Genomic DNA, 15652 nt, shown 5'->3' on the forward strand with positions numbered 1-15652 from the left:
AAATAAAAAATATTACAAAATAAAAACTGGTTTGATTTTGAAATATAAAAATAAGTTCCAAATTTGTCTAAAATTGTTTTATTTTTGTGGTGTAATTTATACCCTATGTCTAAATTCCATGTCCTATTTTATGTCATTCTTTTGTTTTCACTTTATTTGATATGATTATCATTCAGACTTACTATACAAAAATGACTGAATTTTTGAAGCTCCATTTGTTTCATGTAATGTTTTTTAACTTTTAACTTTTTAATGTTTTTTAACTTTTATTACTTTTTTTCTATGTATATTGTAAATCTAAATGGTGTCAAGCAATATTTGGACTGACAGAATTTCAAAATACTGCCTTATTTATTTTAAAGTATTAATAATTGAAGGAAAGAGCTCACCTATGTGTAAGATCATGTTTCTCCTTTTTGGTTTTTCTAATACAAGTAGTATTTCAGTATGAAAAATACACAGAATGCTTCTGATTTGCTTTTAAACTGCATTGGTTTAGTTTTAGATGGCAGGCTAAACTCTAGGCTCTGTATACTTGTCTCTTTGCTTATATACAGCTATGATTTAAGAAACACTAGGGAATCTGAATATTTTACATAATATACCTTATTTGGACTTAGTTTCAAAGGATTTAAGGTCATCTTTTATCTGAAAAATAATTTAGGCATCATGCATATATAGAGACGTATAACAAACACTTGGGGTTTTGTATAAAACTGCTTGGTCAGACTGAAACTAGCATATCAGACTAAAAAAATTGTGCTGTGAACTCTAGTATTAAAGTAGCCAGTTACCCTCCCAATGTGTGTCTCTTGGCTGACTGGCTTTAAAAAAAAATGCAACTTCAAAATAAGGTTTTTCTTGTGACTAATACATTCATCAGGTTTCAGTCTTGTGTGGCTTACACAGGATTATCTTGAGGCTTATAAGGGGTGATCTCTTGCTGTAACCTTTCCTTTGATTGATCTAGCAAGGTCTTTCTTTCTCCTCTCTCCCTCTGGCTCCCTATTTTTAAGAAATTGGTAGGAATATAACTATTGTTGAAAACTCTCAGCCTGTGTCAAATCTGGTTGAACCAGTTTGCCCATTTTCACAAGTCCTTGCAGAGTAGGAGACACTCAGATGCAGAGACTGTACAACAGCATGTTTCTTGCACTGCAAATCAGTTAAATCAACAACAACCACAAACATTATTTCTTAAAATACTGTAAATCCTGTAAAAGCTGTGCCAACAGTACTGCAGTTATGAAGCTGAAAAATGCACTCACAGACTTTTGTTTTCCAACAGCTTTCAGTGGGATGCTGTTATTGAGACTCCTGCCTCCTTGTCAGGCCAACATTTGTTCTTTGTGCTCGAGAAACCCAGCATGGTCTTGAACCACCATTTCAGACAATTCTACAGTGTGCTCATTTCTTTCTCCCTTGTTCTTTTTCACTCATGAATTTGACAATGTAGCAAGTGAGTCTGAGCTGGACGCTTCAGGAAGGAGCCTTGTAGGGTGAGGAAACCCTCAAGTATTTTGTGTTCACAGCCTTCCTGGCAATAAAAAATTGCCTTTCTTTTTTTAAATGCAACTTTGAAATTCAACTGTAAATATTTTACTTTGAGGCTCAGGAGATTCTTGAGACTTTAGAAATTCTTATACATTTATCTTCAACATGGCTTGGAGCTGCAACATAAGGAGTTTTCCTGAGTTTGCAAAGACCATTAATAACATGTGCTGGCAGGCCAGCTGTGCTCAATGCAGGTTTCAGTGATGTTCCACCAACCTTCATTTAACATTCATGGTTCTGTGGCCAGAAGATGTGGTCAGGGTACTAATTCGAGAATTTCTGGGGAACAGCATCTTGGGTGGGCTGTAGAAGGATGTGATAGAACTAATAATTAAATTCACCTTTCTGCAGAGAGGACATGTAAGAGAGTGGACATGCAGCAAAGAAAATACTGATTTATTAAATTTAATCCAGCAAGGTAGACACTGATGTGTAATTCATCAGAATGGCCCCTCCCTGGAGCTTTGCATGACAGACATGTTGGGGAATGAGAGAGGGCAGCCCTTCTTTCCTGGAGCTGTTTCTAAAATTCCATTTCATATCCTATGTTTAAAGTTTGCTGTGGCATAAGTATTGTTGCAATGAAAGAGAACCAGGCAAGCTGAAGGCTTGAGTCTTGAGTATTGATATCTTGTTAATAACACTGCTTACTATGATAGTTACTTGCACTAAAAAGAAATCTTACTGATATTTGTAATGATAGTGAATTTTTTATTAGATCAAAGTGCCAGTTATAGGGTACATACTGGATATTGGGCCTATAAAATATAGTATCCACCAGTAAGTGCAGCTCTATTCAAAGGGCTTTTGCTATGTAGCTTGGCTCAGCTGACCACAGAATGGGAGAGTCTCAAGGGACACAATAGAAGGAGAAAGCACAAATGAAGCTATTGAGAAAAGAGAATAAATACCTGGAGTAGGCACTAACTCACCCAAACCACTGTACCTTCAACTTTAAAAATGAAAATAAATATTAAACGTGTGTCATCACACACAATGGCAAAGACCAATACAAAGATGTCTCAGACTTTGTGGTGCTGCTGGCAGGCAGTAGAGTAATTGCCACATTTCCCAGCACAATTTGAATGAAACTGAGTCAAATTTCATTAGCTCCTGTCTTTAGAACATTTCTTCACCCACAACACTTGTAGTGTTTTGGATCCTGCTGCACAAATGTAATGTACACAAAATGAAAGCTGTTAGGAGAACCCCATTCTGAAATCTGCCCAAGTTTACCCCCATCTACTGTAACTCAGCATAATGGTGGTCTCTTGTTTATCACTTTCTTCTAGGGTATCTTTGCATCCTTTTTTCACATGGTACTGTATGACAGCCTGGCTGGTCCAGCTCTTAAGCCTGGGAAACGTCTTTCCCGGATTTGACCATATTTAGACATTGAGCTTTTTTCCTGTAGATTTTTGTTCCATATCTTTCTGCAGTCATTGCCACATTACCTTTACCAAATTACTTGTCTCTCTTCATCTGTTCTGAAACTTTTTGCTCCTCCTTCATTGATCAAATGTTATTGACCATTAAATACAATATTGGGTTTTAGTTCTACTTGATTTTAGTGAACAAGTGCTACAAAGCAATGAATGTAACATGCTACTTTACTATTTTAGTTGTGTATTTAACATAAGTAGTCTTCTAAAATTACAGCTTGCTTTCTTAATTCTAATAATTGAAATCACAAAATTACCTGCCAAACTTACAGAAGATGCTCTATTTCAAATTTGAAATTGCTATTTGAATTATACTGAATATGACTGAAATACTTCTGGAACATTTTAATTGCTCCTAAATGATAGAAAAATATTTTCTTAATATACAACTTTAAAAATCTACAGAAGGAGTTGTGGAACTCTGAATGCTTAATTATTCCTTCTATTCTAGCTTTTTGCAAAAATATTTAAAAAATCACTGACTTGTTCTACTTAAAACTGCTGATGTAACTCACATTAAAGAGATTAATACAAATACAGTGGGACTCTATTTCATATTACATATTAAAGCTAAAATGTGGATAAAGCAGAAATCTTTTTAAAAGTTCAGAGAATTTTTCTCACACTGGGTCTTGCAGCTCAGCTGATCAGCAGCTTTAAGAACTGTTACATCAACTGTCGAGCTCTCCTTGCCCTGGGACGCATTTATTTCTTCTCCTCTGTGTACTGCCCAGTCAAGTCAGGGAGCAGTAAAGCAACAATGAAGAGAGAGGGAGCTTTACCAGCCAGTTCCCAGCCAAAGCATTGCTGGCTCAAGTCTTTTAGTTTCTAAAAGGATTTAAGAGCAAAATTTTTGTGAGTTGATGAAAGTGATGAGATCAGTTTCAAACTTGTTTGGCATGGAACATATGCTTAGTGGTTTCCAATGCTCACCTTGAATGAACAGCAGCAATTGAATTCACCGGTATCAAAGAACACTAACCCAGACCACGATGTATGTCCCCCATTTTAGCTACATTATCTACATTAGTCATAAAAGTGTAAAACTGTGGTTGTCCTTACAAGCTGAAAGCATATAAAGAAATGACAGTTTCTCTACTCTCAGGTACTTACATATTTATTAGAGCTTTCTTAATGAGGTAATTTCATACCAGCAGCAGAACATCTCCTTCATCTAGACCTCCTGAGTCTTTTTCATTGTGCAGTTCTAGTTTAGACACTCTTTTGATATACTCATAGGGAGTGTCTGTTCCTCTGTCAACATTGCCCCCAAACCATAAGCAGAGCCATATGTGTGCAATAAAAGAGGGATTTTGAAACAGTTAAACCAAGACAAGAGTAGTCACAGGATCGTTGTTCTGTTCAGAAGATGTTTAAACATTCTGTGATGATCATGGAAACAGATTCCTTTTGTACATCTGAAACAAACACTGTACCTCAATGGTGGTTTTAACAACTGGGCTTATAGAAGCGCCCTCAATTTAATTTTTTTTTCCTTGAATTTTTTCCCCCTCTTTGTCTGTTTTCATTAGATCCATGAGTTTATGTACAGAACACTTTTTTCCCCAAGATGATTTTGTCCTGCCAAGGTCCCTCTTGAAACTTCTATTTTTTTTCCTAAGCTTAGGTAACAAAATGTAGATGCTTCCTGCTCAGTGCAAACCATTTGCTTACTCAGTGTTGTTTCATCATCTTTCAAGGAAAGCACCACAGAGTGAAATGTGTAAGATACTCTTCCCAGGTTTTATTGCAGTTATTCACTATGATGAAATCATAAACTACGTCACCTTCCCAGACTTCTTGCTCAAAATCCAGAGGCCTTTATCTTGAATCCTTCCCATCTTTTTAATAATTGTTTTGGTAAACAAATCTATTATGTCTTTCATATTCACATTGCACTCATCTTGAATGCAATTCAGAGTCTTTCTCACCAGAAAACCCAGAAAACTGACCTAGATAAATATTGTCCTTCCTAAGTAGAACAACTAGGCAAAATAACCTGTATGTTTTCCTAGTTAGGATGGGAAATTGTAAAGAAGTAGGAGTCCTTTGATGCAATTAAATCTGTTCTCACAATCTCTAATTACAATTCCTGCTTTCTCATTTATGGGAGAGTTCAAAACACAAGAGTATCTTCCTGCTCCAGCCTCTTTAAGCCAGCACCCAGTACAAAGGCCACTGCCTTTCCTGAGCATGGTTTAGAGCTGCTTTGGGCTTTGTTTTTATGTTGTTCCTGAACTCTTGCCTTTTTTCCTTTGAACAGTCTCCTATATACTACCAGGTTCCCTATGCAGAATGTTCTCTGCCCACAGTGCTTAGACTGCCGAGCAACCTTGTGCGTATCTTTGGTTTGTGAAAAAAACATTTGCTTAGCAGCTTCTTGTAGACTATTTATTGAAAGACAGTGGTTAAGCCTTGCAATTTCAACCCCACCTACAAATGCTATTTGAAGGACCACCTCCACAGCGTGCAGGAGATCACCTCTAGGCATTCTTAATAAGGCCTACATATTCAAAATAAGAAACACTTGTTGCTCTTACAGTGAAACAATCTATATTAAAAGTTTATTCAAAATGGTGTTACCAAGCATATAGAAGACTTAATGGCAGATCTTGGTGAAATTCCACTGCCCTTACAATGTTTAACACAGAAGAAGGTCTGAACAAGGTTGTCTCTGGTTTAGAAAGACTGTTATCTCAATAATAAGATTTTACTTTACTGTAAAATCGTGATTAAGGCTAATTTGAAACTGCATCGTAGATTTTAGGTCAAGCCGTGAAAGATCGTTAACATAGATGTTAGATCAAGCTTGTGACTCCAAGTTAAGCCAGAGTCAATTGAGATGTCTGGTAGAATGTACAAATTTCATCATAGACTTGAGTAATAAACCAGTGAAGCTATTTTTTTCAATGAGGTAACTATTTCGACTTCTAAATAACTGTTAGACAATTTGGTGCCAGGTGCCAACAACAGTTGCCAGGTAATTGGTAACTACCAGTACTATTCTGTGCTTCCGCTAATAATTTTGTGTGAGTTTTATATATGAAAGGAACTGCAGTCGAAATTAAGCAGTCATCCAAATCCTGTCTTTAACAGGTAAATAGGTTGAAGCCAGTGCTTTCATTTGGACTAACAAAGAGAGAGAACTGAATGTATGGAATACTGCCTGCAGAACTGCGGTTATTACTGCCTAGGGCTATCGATGACGATCATGCTTGTCCCAGTCTTGGGGAGCGGCAGTGACTTCCAGCGCCGGTCCTGCGCGGACATGTCACGGTGTCACGGACGCGCTCGGCGCCGCGGGTGCGGGCAGCAGGTGCGCGGGGGTCCGGGGGCCGCCTCGGCTGGGGATCCTCCTGTGCTCGGATACCTACCGGCTCGGGAGGGGCTATAAACTATCAGATTTATGAAAGGAAGAGGGGAGAAAAAGCAATGTTTGGCACTGCTATTACTTCCAGCTGTCCGAGCCTCGGTCGTGGCAGCTGCCGCCACTTTTCCCTGCGGGGAACTGTGCTGCTTTGCGGTGAAGCCGGGGCTGGCGCTCCCCGCACGGGCTTTGAAAGCAGCGCGCAGCATCACGGCCGCTCGCGCTCCTCCAGCGTCCCTCGCCCCACCGTCCCCAGCTCCGCCGGCGGAGGGACCGGTGAGCGCTCCGCACCCACCGACGCTGCCTCGCGCCCGCTCGCTTCGCCGACATGGTATCACCCGAAACCCGTATCCCGCTATGGCGTGGTATATCCCGGCGCGGGAGGCGCTTCCCTCGGGCCGGTCGCGCCCGCCGCCCCCAGCCCCTCTCTTCCGTGGCGCTGGGAGAGAGGAGCAGGGGCGCGCCCGCCGCTCCCTCTCTTTGTGTGCGAGCGAGCGAGGGAGCGCGCGCGGGCGGGCCCGAGACACAGCGCGGAGCAGGGCGCGGAGCAGCGTGAGGCCGGGGAGCGGCGCGGGCGGGCGGGCGGCGGTTCCGAGCGCGCCGCGGGGGCGGGAGGAAGGTGGAGTGAGGAGCACGGGGCGGTGGCGGCGGCCAGGGCGGGGGGGTGGGAGGGAGGGAGGGAGGAAAGGCGGGCGGCCGTGGCGGCGGATAATGATGGCGTGGTGCGTGCGGCCGCTGGGCGGCCGGGAACGCTGAGGGGAAGGAGGCGGCAGGACCCCCGCCCCCAGGTAGGCTGGCTCGGAAAGTTTGGGGCGAGGTATCGGGGCGGCTCCGCTGCGCGCCCCGCAGGCCCCTCGGCGCAGAAGCGCCGCCACGGGGAAGCCCCAACTTGGGGCCGAAACTTGTGGCTTCCCCCGTTCCGGGCGGCGCGGGGAGCCGGGGCCCCTCCGTCCCGCGCCGCCGCGGTGCGTGCGCGGGGTCCGGCCCGGGCCCGGCCTCCCCGGGCGACAGGAAGGGCCGGCGCTGCTCCCCCCGCCGCCCGACCCGGCCTGGCCCAGCCCGGGACGGCCCTCGGCGGAGGGGCGGCAGCCGGAGGTGGCGGGGGGGCCGCCCGCCGCCGCATCCCCCGCCAGAGCCGGCAGGTCGGTGCCCGGGGAGCAGCTGGGTCCGCGCGTCCCGGCGGACACAATGGGCTTTATCCCGCAGGGAGGTCTTGGGCTGCGATTCCCACCCCGAGTTTCGGATTCGTGTCACACGCCGACGAGGCCCCGAGTTAATGGAAACTCTCTGTCTCTCTGCAGATGGCTTTCCGGATACCGCGATCCGCGCTGGGGATAACACCCGATGTGGCCACTCACGCGCTTTGATTTCTTTCTCTCCACGTAGAGTCCCCTGTGTTCCGTTTCAATGCGAGCGGGGAGGCTGACTGAGTGAAAGGCTGCTTTGGGGATCTGCTGTGGGTTCTACACTGCCTGGTGTTGGAGGGTGGAAGCTTTGTGCTAGGGAGTCGTTTTTCCCATTCTTCGTAAGGAGTGGAGGGAGCTTTCTCTTCAACAATGATGAAAACCGAAGGCAAAGGGGAAAGGACTTTAAGAAGTGCTTCTCCACACCGAAATGCTTACAAATCTGATTTCCATGCTATCAAATGCTCTTTTGATGGTATAAACAATCCTGATAACGCTTCCAACAAAACAGGTTTGCATCAGAAGCTGAGCACCTCTTCCAATGGAGGGGGAAGTGACCCACACAGTCGAGGCAGAGCTGCCACTTATGGCAACAGAGTACACAAGATCAAAAGTATGTTTCTGCAAATGGGAAGCTCTTCCTCCACAACCTCTTGTGAAAGCAGTCCACCTGCTGACAGCAAGTTAATCAGCCGGGCCACAGCAGCAGAGTATGGATCTTCTCCAGGTAGTCCATCATTTCTCACTGTCCAAAAAAATAATCTTCTTAATACAAATAGCAGCCCCAGCAGCGGTCCTGTGGATTCATTGTCGGTGTCTTCTGCTGCTGACAAAGTCGTCCGTAGCAGCGATGAAGCAGACTTGGACAAAGTTGCCCTGGCAGAAAAATTCTCAGAGACCAGGAAGCTCTTTGAGAGAAATATAAAACAACGGAGCTCCGTGGACAGATATTCCCCCAGCAAATGTGAAAGAAGTGAAGATAAGCGGAGACATGGTTCAGCTTCTGATTGCAGCAATGTGGCGGACCACTTCAGTTTTAATACAGAAGCAAATCTTCCAGTTGCTCTGGAGAAAGTTGAAAATCAAAGTAATGAGGAGTTGAAGCAGCAACATGCGAATAGTGGTTCCAGATCTACCTTCCTGAATGCAGGGCCCATTTCTAGGAGGCTGGAAAGCTTTCTGGGTGACAGTGATACTGAAGAATCCAAAGAAACTTCCAAAAATGATAGATCTCCAAATCAGGACCCTTTGAGAGGCCAGCAGACTTTGAATTCGCCTGCTGTTGCTGAAGGATGTCTGGAGAAAGGTGCATTGCCCAAAGTGCCTGAGATCTGCAGAGATGAGCCAAGCAAGGCACTTGGAAAAGACAAAAGAGAGCAACTGGTACTTGAGAGAAGCCCATGGAATATGGGCAGTGTGCCTGCTCAGGAGGCTCAGCAGACATCAGATAGTGTTTGCTCCTGGGTTTCTCCCACAGAGGGGATGTGCACAGAGCTGGTTGCACAAGATGAAACCTCAGGGCATGAAAAAAACGGTTTGGAGAATGATCGCGCTGATCAAGAGAATCAGGAGCTCGTGTGTCACGTACAGGAAGGGAAGAGAAGCGACTATGCCTTGGAAGTGGTAGAAGAGTTTACCGATGGCAGCAAGACCAGTTGGGGAGAAGAAAGAGATGGGATGTTTGGAAGAGATGGTCCAGTTACACAAGTACACGGTGTTCTAGAGCAGGAAGAGGACACTGAAGAAGAGGAGCAAGCGTTAGAAAAGCAAAGTGAGGACTTCAGTGATTTTGGAATAGAAAATGCAGCTTTCGATGATGACAGGGACACAGAGCCAGAAAACCAAGAGCCTGAAGGCAGAGAAATTTTGGAGGGAGAGGAGGATTATATGTATGACAGTGAATATGAGGAGTTTCCTGGACTTTCTGAAGAGGAAGATCCAGTGCCAGACCGGAAAGTCAAGTTCTCAACAGCTCCTATCAAAGTAAGTATGTTTGAGTTTTTTGTTTTTTTTTTTTTTTTAATTGTTTTGCAGTCAAAAATACTCAGGAAATAAGTTTTTGGGGGTTTTGTGAGTTTTTTTGAAGTTCAAAAAACATTTAAGAAGTGTAAGTTTGCAACTTTTATTCAATGCTAAGTTTGAGAGAAGTTACCAGTTCAGAAAATGTATTAGTCACAAGTGATTCCTTATTTACAGCTGCTTCATAAGATAGTGTAGTGAAGGTACACAAATAAGATTTTACTTCCTGGACTCTTTCAGGACACGTATCTTTTAGGAGTAGATACAAACACCTGACCTTTAATACTTGCCTTCATTTGTTTAAAATTGAGGCGTTGCAGTAGGAATTCTCAGTTTTCCTTTTGGCACAAAAGTTTAAATAAAAACCCCAAACAAAAACAACATCTCCCCCATAGAAAACTTTCATATTCAACTTCAGGCTTTTTAATGGAATTGACTATAAGAAAATATCAAATGACTGGTTTTTGTATTTAAGATTCTAGAATTCTCTCCAGTAATAACAATGATAACCATATATATATTGTTTGGTTCTAATACTGATTGGTGAATAAGCTGTAGGAGTGTTAACATGATTATTTTGGAATTACAAAGTTGCAGAAGTGAAAGTTAGAGGGCAGACAGCATAATGAGGAGTAGTGTAAGTTACAACTTTAACAAATTAAAAAGATTTATGTGTCTGATCTTCCCCCACTTATTTACACCCACAAAATAAGTTGCTCCGCAGCTCAGACTATGTTTACTCATAGTCTCTTGTGCACTTGAATTATTCTAGTGTTTCTTAAACTTTGGAAGGAGAATTGGGAGACATGGATAAGGCTGGAATGGGAGACTGTACAGACTTTCCTCAGCATACTATCTCTTTTACTATTACATGAATGAAAGATACCATCTTTAATAAACAGCTTTTACACTTTGTCCATAAGAGAGTCAGGACTCACTTATACTGATCAGAGGAATGTAAAAATTCTGTTGACTCTTGAACTTCCCACAGCAGAGAGCTGTAATTTCCCAGTTTGCTAACACATACCAGTGCTGTACCCCAGAAGATGTTTTGATTGTGGCAAAAAAATTTGGCAAAATGTGAGTTTTATTGCGTGTGGGGTTTTTTATAGTCTCTCCATAGACAGGCTGACTTTATATGGCTTTCTTCTAGTTGATGTTGCTTTAGTGGTGACCTGGAGCAGTGAAGGGGAGAGTGCTGCTATTGAAAACTGCATAATGAGTCTGGTGAGGGCTGGGAGAGAGCCAGAGGGGCATCAGTCCATTTCTACATGGATTTGTGCACTCAGTATCTGAGCAAAGTGCCATCTAGAGTCTACTGTAAATGTGTTAAGTGACTTCCTGCTGTAGGCAGGGTTTTACTGATCATTCATTGCTGATATCCTACTGAAGCAGTGGCTGTTAACAGACTTTTGCCTTCTCTGCTGTGTCTATTCCAGACATAGTTCAAAGCCCTAGTAGAAATCTCAGTGCCAACTGTGCTGGAAGCTCTTGTGTAGACAAAATTCAGGTTTTGGTAACAAGCACTGCTCAATTATAGCTGCTTCTCTGAAAGCCACAGGAAGCAACCTGTCTCAGATTATCGTTTACACAATCGAGAGATGGATGGTTAGAAGCAACTCTTAGCAGTTTCTATGTAAAATAACATAGTTCTTGCCATAATGCCCCACTTGGATTGGCAGAATAAACTGTGCTCAATAGCAATAGGGCTATTGAGGTACTTTATAAGGCCCTTAAATTGAAGCTTGTGATACTGGCCTTCCTTTATCCCCTTTAGGGATCTCCTTCTGCATGTCATTTTCAATAGGTTTTCCCTCTTTGTTCCTTTTGCCTAAGCAATGATTTCTGTTCCCATGTCTACCTTTTTGCTTCATGTTTTCTATTATACTTACTGGGAATAAGTCCTGGTTCTATGTTTTTTTGGGATTAGTGCTCTGCAAAATAAAGAATTCCAACTTTTTTGTGTTTACCCAGAACTTTCTTTAGTTGTATATTTTTAATATCTCAATAACCTTTTAGAAAATCCCAGTTTTATCTCACAGAAGGAAATCTGTCTTTCTTTGTAGATCTTTGGTGCATCTTAAATTGGAAGAGAAGAAAATCTCAGTGGTAGCTAAAAGATTATTCCTGGTCCCCAACACAGCTTAGAGCAGTGCCATAGCGGGAAATGCATCCTAGTAGCTTCTTTTTCAGCTTTATTTAGACTAATAAGTTGACTTAAATGTGAGTGCCATTTTCAGACATTCATAGCCACTAGAGAAGGTCTGTGATTCTTCTCCTCATAGATGCTCCTGAGAGAGGCCAGGCTGCCCTTGCTGTTCTTGCTGTTTTCATTCTGCACCTCTGTAGTGATTGCAAGAGACACAGATGGTTTCTTTGTAGTTGCTGTTTAGCAGGTATCTGGTGCGGCTGAAGAAATCAAAATGTTCAGAATGTATTAGGCAAGAAAAAGCATGTTCTTAGATCTTCAGCATTCTGCAGTGATGGAGCTTTGACTTGTATTTGAAACAGATGAAAGGGAGGTTGGATATGTCTGTAGTTAATGGATAGAACTTAAAGGTTAATGGAAAGAACTTAAAAATAGCATTTATACTGCTGCAACAAAGAGAACCTGATTATTTTTTCTGTTTCAAAGCTTTTAGTCAGTTGTAATATTGGCAAGGTCTTTTACTCAGAGACTGTGGAGCTCCCGGGGGGTGTATAAGGTAGCTAACATTGTTAGCACTGTATCTGACCTGTGATGGAGGTCGGTAATTGTTGACATCTGTAGCAGGGCTTGAGAACATAATTTGATCTGATAATTTCAGGAAAGATGGAACCTAATTACACAAATACTCTGTCATTTTGTGTTGCCCTGTGCCTATGAAAGCAAGCACAGATGAGACTTTTAAAAGAAGTGTTTCAATTCGTAGAAGCTGTTGATAAATGACATATGGGATTTTTTATTTGCCGTGAGTGACCAGACTCTCTAAGTCCTGCTGCTGTTTGATCTTTCCAGGCCCTGGGAAACATTTTATCTCGGTTCTTGTTTCTCCTGGAGTAGTTTAGAGAGTGATACAGTACAGTTATGAGCAGAACTTCACAGCTTGGGTATGTGTTGTCACATATGAAGCCAGTAAGGAATGTAAAGCATAGTCAGCAGTCCAAGTTATTTGCAAGGAAAGTGAATTTGCCTTTGTCTTGAAGTCTTCCAAGTAAACTGTGTAAACAATAAGCATTACACACAGTGCAAATAACATCAGGTAATTCTTCTGTCATCCCTTTGTATTTCATTTTGCCTTTGTAATGTAGACATTAACTTGCTTTCTGTTGTGAGATTACCTTGAAAGATTTTAATTAACATAAATGTAATGACTGAGTGCTGTTTGACGTTTCTAATTTTGAAACTTTCTGTTGGTAAAACAAATGCTTGTTTTCAAATTGATTTCTTGAGATGTTTTCACCTCTCACTGTGGCAAACTTTGTCCTCAAAGCCTTTAATAGCACAGTGACTAACTTCTGCAATGATTTATGATCCTTAGAAATTCTGTAGCTCAGGTAAGCTGAAAAGATAGTACAGCTGCTACTGCTGTTTGCTTCTGTTTACTTATCAGTGTTACCTAGTTTATGTTGCATGGGAGTGTCTGTTCCCAGCTTTTTGTGAATAATAATATATTTAGAGATGGTTTAGTCAAGAAAACAGTTTTAAAAAGTAAACAGAACAAACCCCAAACCTTCATAAAGGCATTACTTTTATATTTGTCACAGCTGAGCATAGATTTCATAAGGAAACTGAAAGCAGTTTTGTAGTTTGTGTGTTATCCTAACCAGCCAAGTTTCAGCTGCTTCTCGGAGAATATAGAAACTCTTCATAATATTGCCATTTGTCTTGCACATCACAGTAAAGCTGTTTTATGTATAGCTAGGCACAAATGGTGGTGTTGTACAGCCTGTCCTATTCTTCAACATTTTCAGTACAAAACTACTTACTGTTTTGAAGTTAATGAAGAACTAAATGAATTAGATTTCCTGTATGACAAGATAACTGCAAATGCTTTTAGGAGATGGACATTTTCTAGATCAATGTGGAAACTCACAAATACTGTTTTAACACAATGTTGTAGTGTTGTGAAGTGCTTCAGCTTCATGCAGCCTCTGATTTTTGAACCGTTCACTTGTGTACTTACGATGTAATACACAGAAAGGGGTACGAAATACACAAACTGGTTGAAGATACCCAGGCCCTGGAGTTTCTTTGGTAATTAAAGAATTGATGGCTGTTCAATTGTTTGTCAGCCATTGCTCGAGCACTTCAGTAAAGTACTTCTGTGGCATTAAGAAACAAGTATGTGATGTGGGTGAGGGTTGATGAAAGAAAACAGAGATTTAATTTGAGAGTAGATTTAAACAGAATTGACACATGTGGGGGAATTAATTTTTTTTTTCTTGACACAGATAATGTGTTTTTCCGTTTTACTTTGTTTGGGATCTTTTCCAATTACAATTTGCTTGTTTAAAGTCATAGATTTTAGTTGTTTTGAAGCTCTGTTTATCAGCATAGTAACTTAACATCAAAACAACTTCTCTTCATATTTTCAGCTCAATCTCTCCATGGTGTTTTTCGGTGACTTTTCACAAAAAATAATCCTGTTTTGTTCTGCCTGCATCTTAGAGTATGACATTCCTGCAAATTAACACTATGACATGTTAAAAACATGGATAATAGAAGGAAGAAGGTATAGATGTTCGCACGTGAATTTTTTTTGTTGTTTTGGATTTTTTTTTGAGAAAACATAATCTTTCAACCCTTACTGAGAGTTCAGTTTTCATATAAGTAAAATGTTTCTTAAGTTAAATGTTTATTAAGCCTAAATGCATTTAATTCTGTGCGTAGGTTTACCTATGTTACAGAGTTCTGTGTCGAATATTTCTGATGCCTTTATGGTCCTTGTTTTTTGATTCTGGTATGGTTATTTAGCTCTCAGGACAGCTCTTTCAACTCAAGTTGTCTTTGACATTTTTTTCTTTTTTTTCTTTTTTTTCTTTTTTTTTTTTAATGATACATCTGTTTTGATTTTTAGGAAATATTTGATATATAAGTTTTACAATTGTAGATTGAGTTGGCATTTTGTCTTTGGATGAGAGTCCAGTGCCAGGGCATGGGGCTGTAGAGCAGAAATCTAAATGGGAAGAGAAAAAGTAAAGAATTTCTTTTTATATCTTGGCTTACAGCTGGAGCAGCTTGACTCTTTACATTAATATCTCAGTGTCTTTCTAACTGAATTATTCTGTATATGTAGTTAGGTAACACACCAGCTGACCAGTTTCATGTATTGCTTATGCTATAAAACTATAGAAAAATAAGAGAATGTTTTGGTTATAGAAATCAGGTGAAGTTATCATCTGTCCACTCTCTTTTCAGTCCCTCCCTCTTCTAACTTCCTAGCAATTTCACCTGGATTTGATAGGAAGGAGAGGGGTTTTGAAAGGTATTTCTAAAGTACTGATTTGTGGAAAATTAGCACTTGTATCAGAGTTGCATATTCATGGCCTTATCGATGGTGGGGCTGAAGCTTTAGTTTAAGTTAGTTGGTTTTTTTTGGCTTAATGTTAGATGATCACTATGTATGCCCAGGCTGTGCTGTTTTATACTCTGTCAGAATAGCTGTGGGGAACAGGAGGCTGAAAAGGAGGTGAATATGAGGCCCTGGAGGGTTTCATGGGGGATGGTTAGGAGAAACACTGAGAAGGTGGTGGAGGTCCACATAGATAAGCAGATTTATAGGAGATAAGTTCAGTAGCTCAGCAGTCAAAGTGCTGGAAGAATTCAGTGTCTTTTTGATGATGATTACTGTTCTTAGCATGTGAGAATACATAATACATACCTAACCAGGTAAAGAATGAACCTGCAGTAACTGAAACTTTTTTGTGGCTTACCTTTAGAGAGATGGAAAAATAAGTGATCCCTTTCCATATAATTCTAACAAAAAGGAAGGTGAACACTAGAAGGACATCAGTAAAACGATGCTTGCCTGCATTATCTGAGTACATATTTTGTAATCTTGAGATCATGAGGATCAGAGTTTTTTTACAGGGTTCTTTTATTT

At 41.2% G+C, this 15652-nt stretch overlaps 1 protein-coding gene across 5 annotated transcripts in view; it reads left to right on the forward strand.

Moving 5' to 3' along the window:
- The first annotated feature begins 6586 nt into the window (after positions 1-6586).
- Positions 6587-15652, forward strand: part of LOC116998560 (neurabin-1-like) — a 40991-nt gene continuing 31925 nt past the window's right edge. For 2 of the 5 annotated variants that reach the window (XM_033064360.2, XM_033064365.2), the window contains exons 1-2: positions 7057-7151; positions 7665-9530. In XM_033064360.2, coding sequence (XP_032920251.1) covers positions 7920-9530 — 1611 coding nt within the window. In that variant the 5' untranslated portion in view covers positions 7057-7151; positions 7665-7919. Of the gene's footprint in view, positions 6695-6839; positions 6916-7056; positions 7152-7480; positions 7506-7664; positions 9531-15652 lie in introns of those variants that run through there. The other 3 variants (XM_033064361.2, XM_033064362.2, XM_033064363.2) reach the window with 3 other exon arrangements.

This window comes from Catharus ustulatus, chromosome 7 (assembly GCF_009819885.2).
Source record: "Catharus ustulatus isolate bCatUst1 chromosome 7, bCatUst1.pri.v2, whole genome shotgun sequence".
Taxonomy (NCBI): domain Eukaryota; kingdom Metazoa; phylum Chordata; class Aves; order Passeriformes; family Turdidae; genus Catharus; species Catharus ustulatus.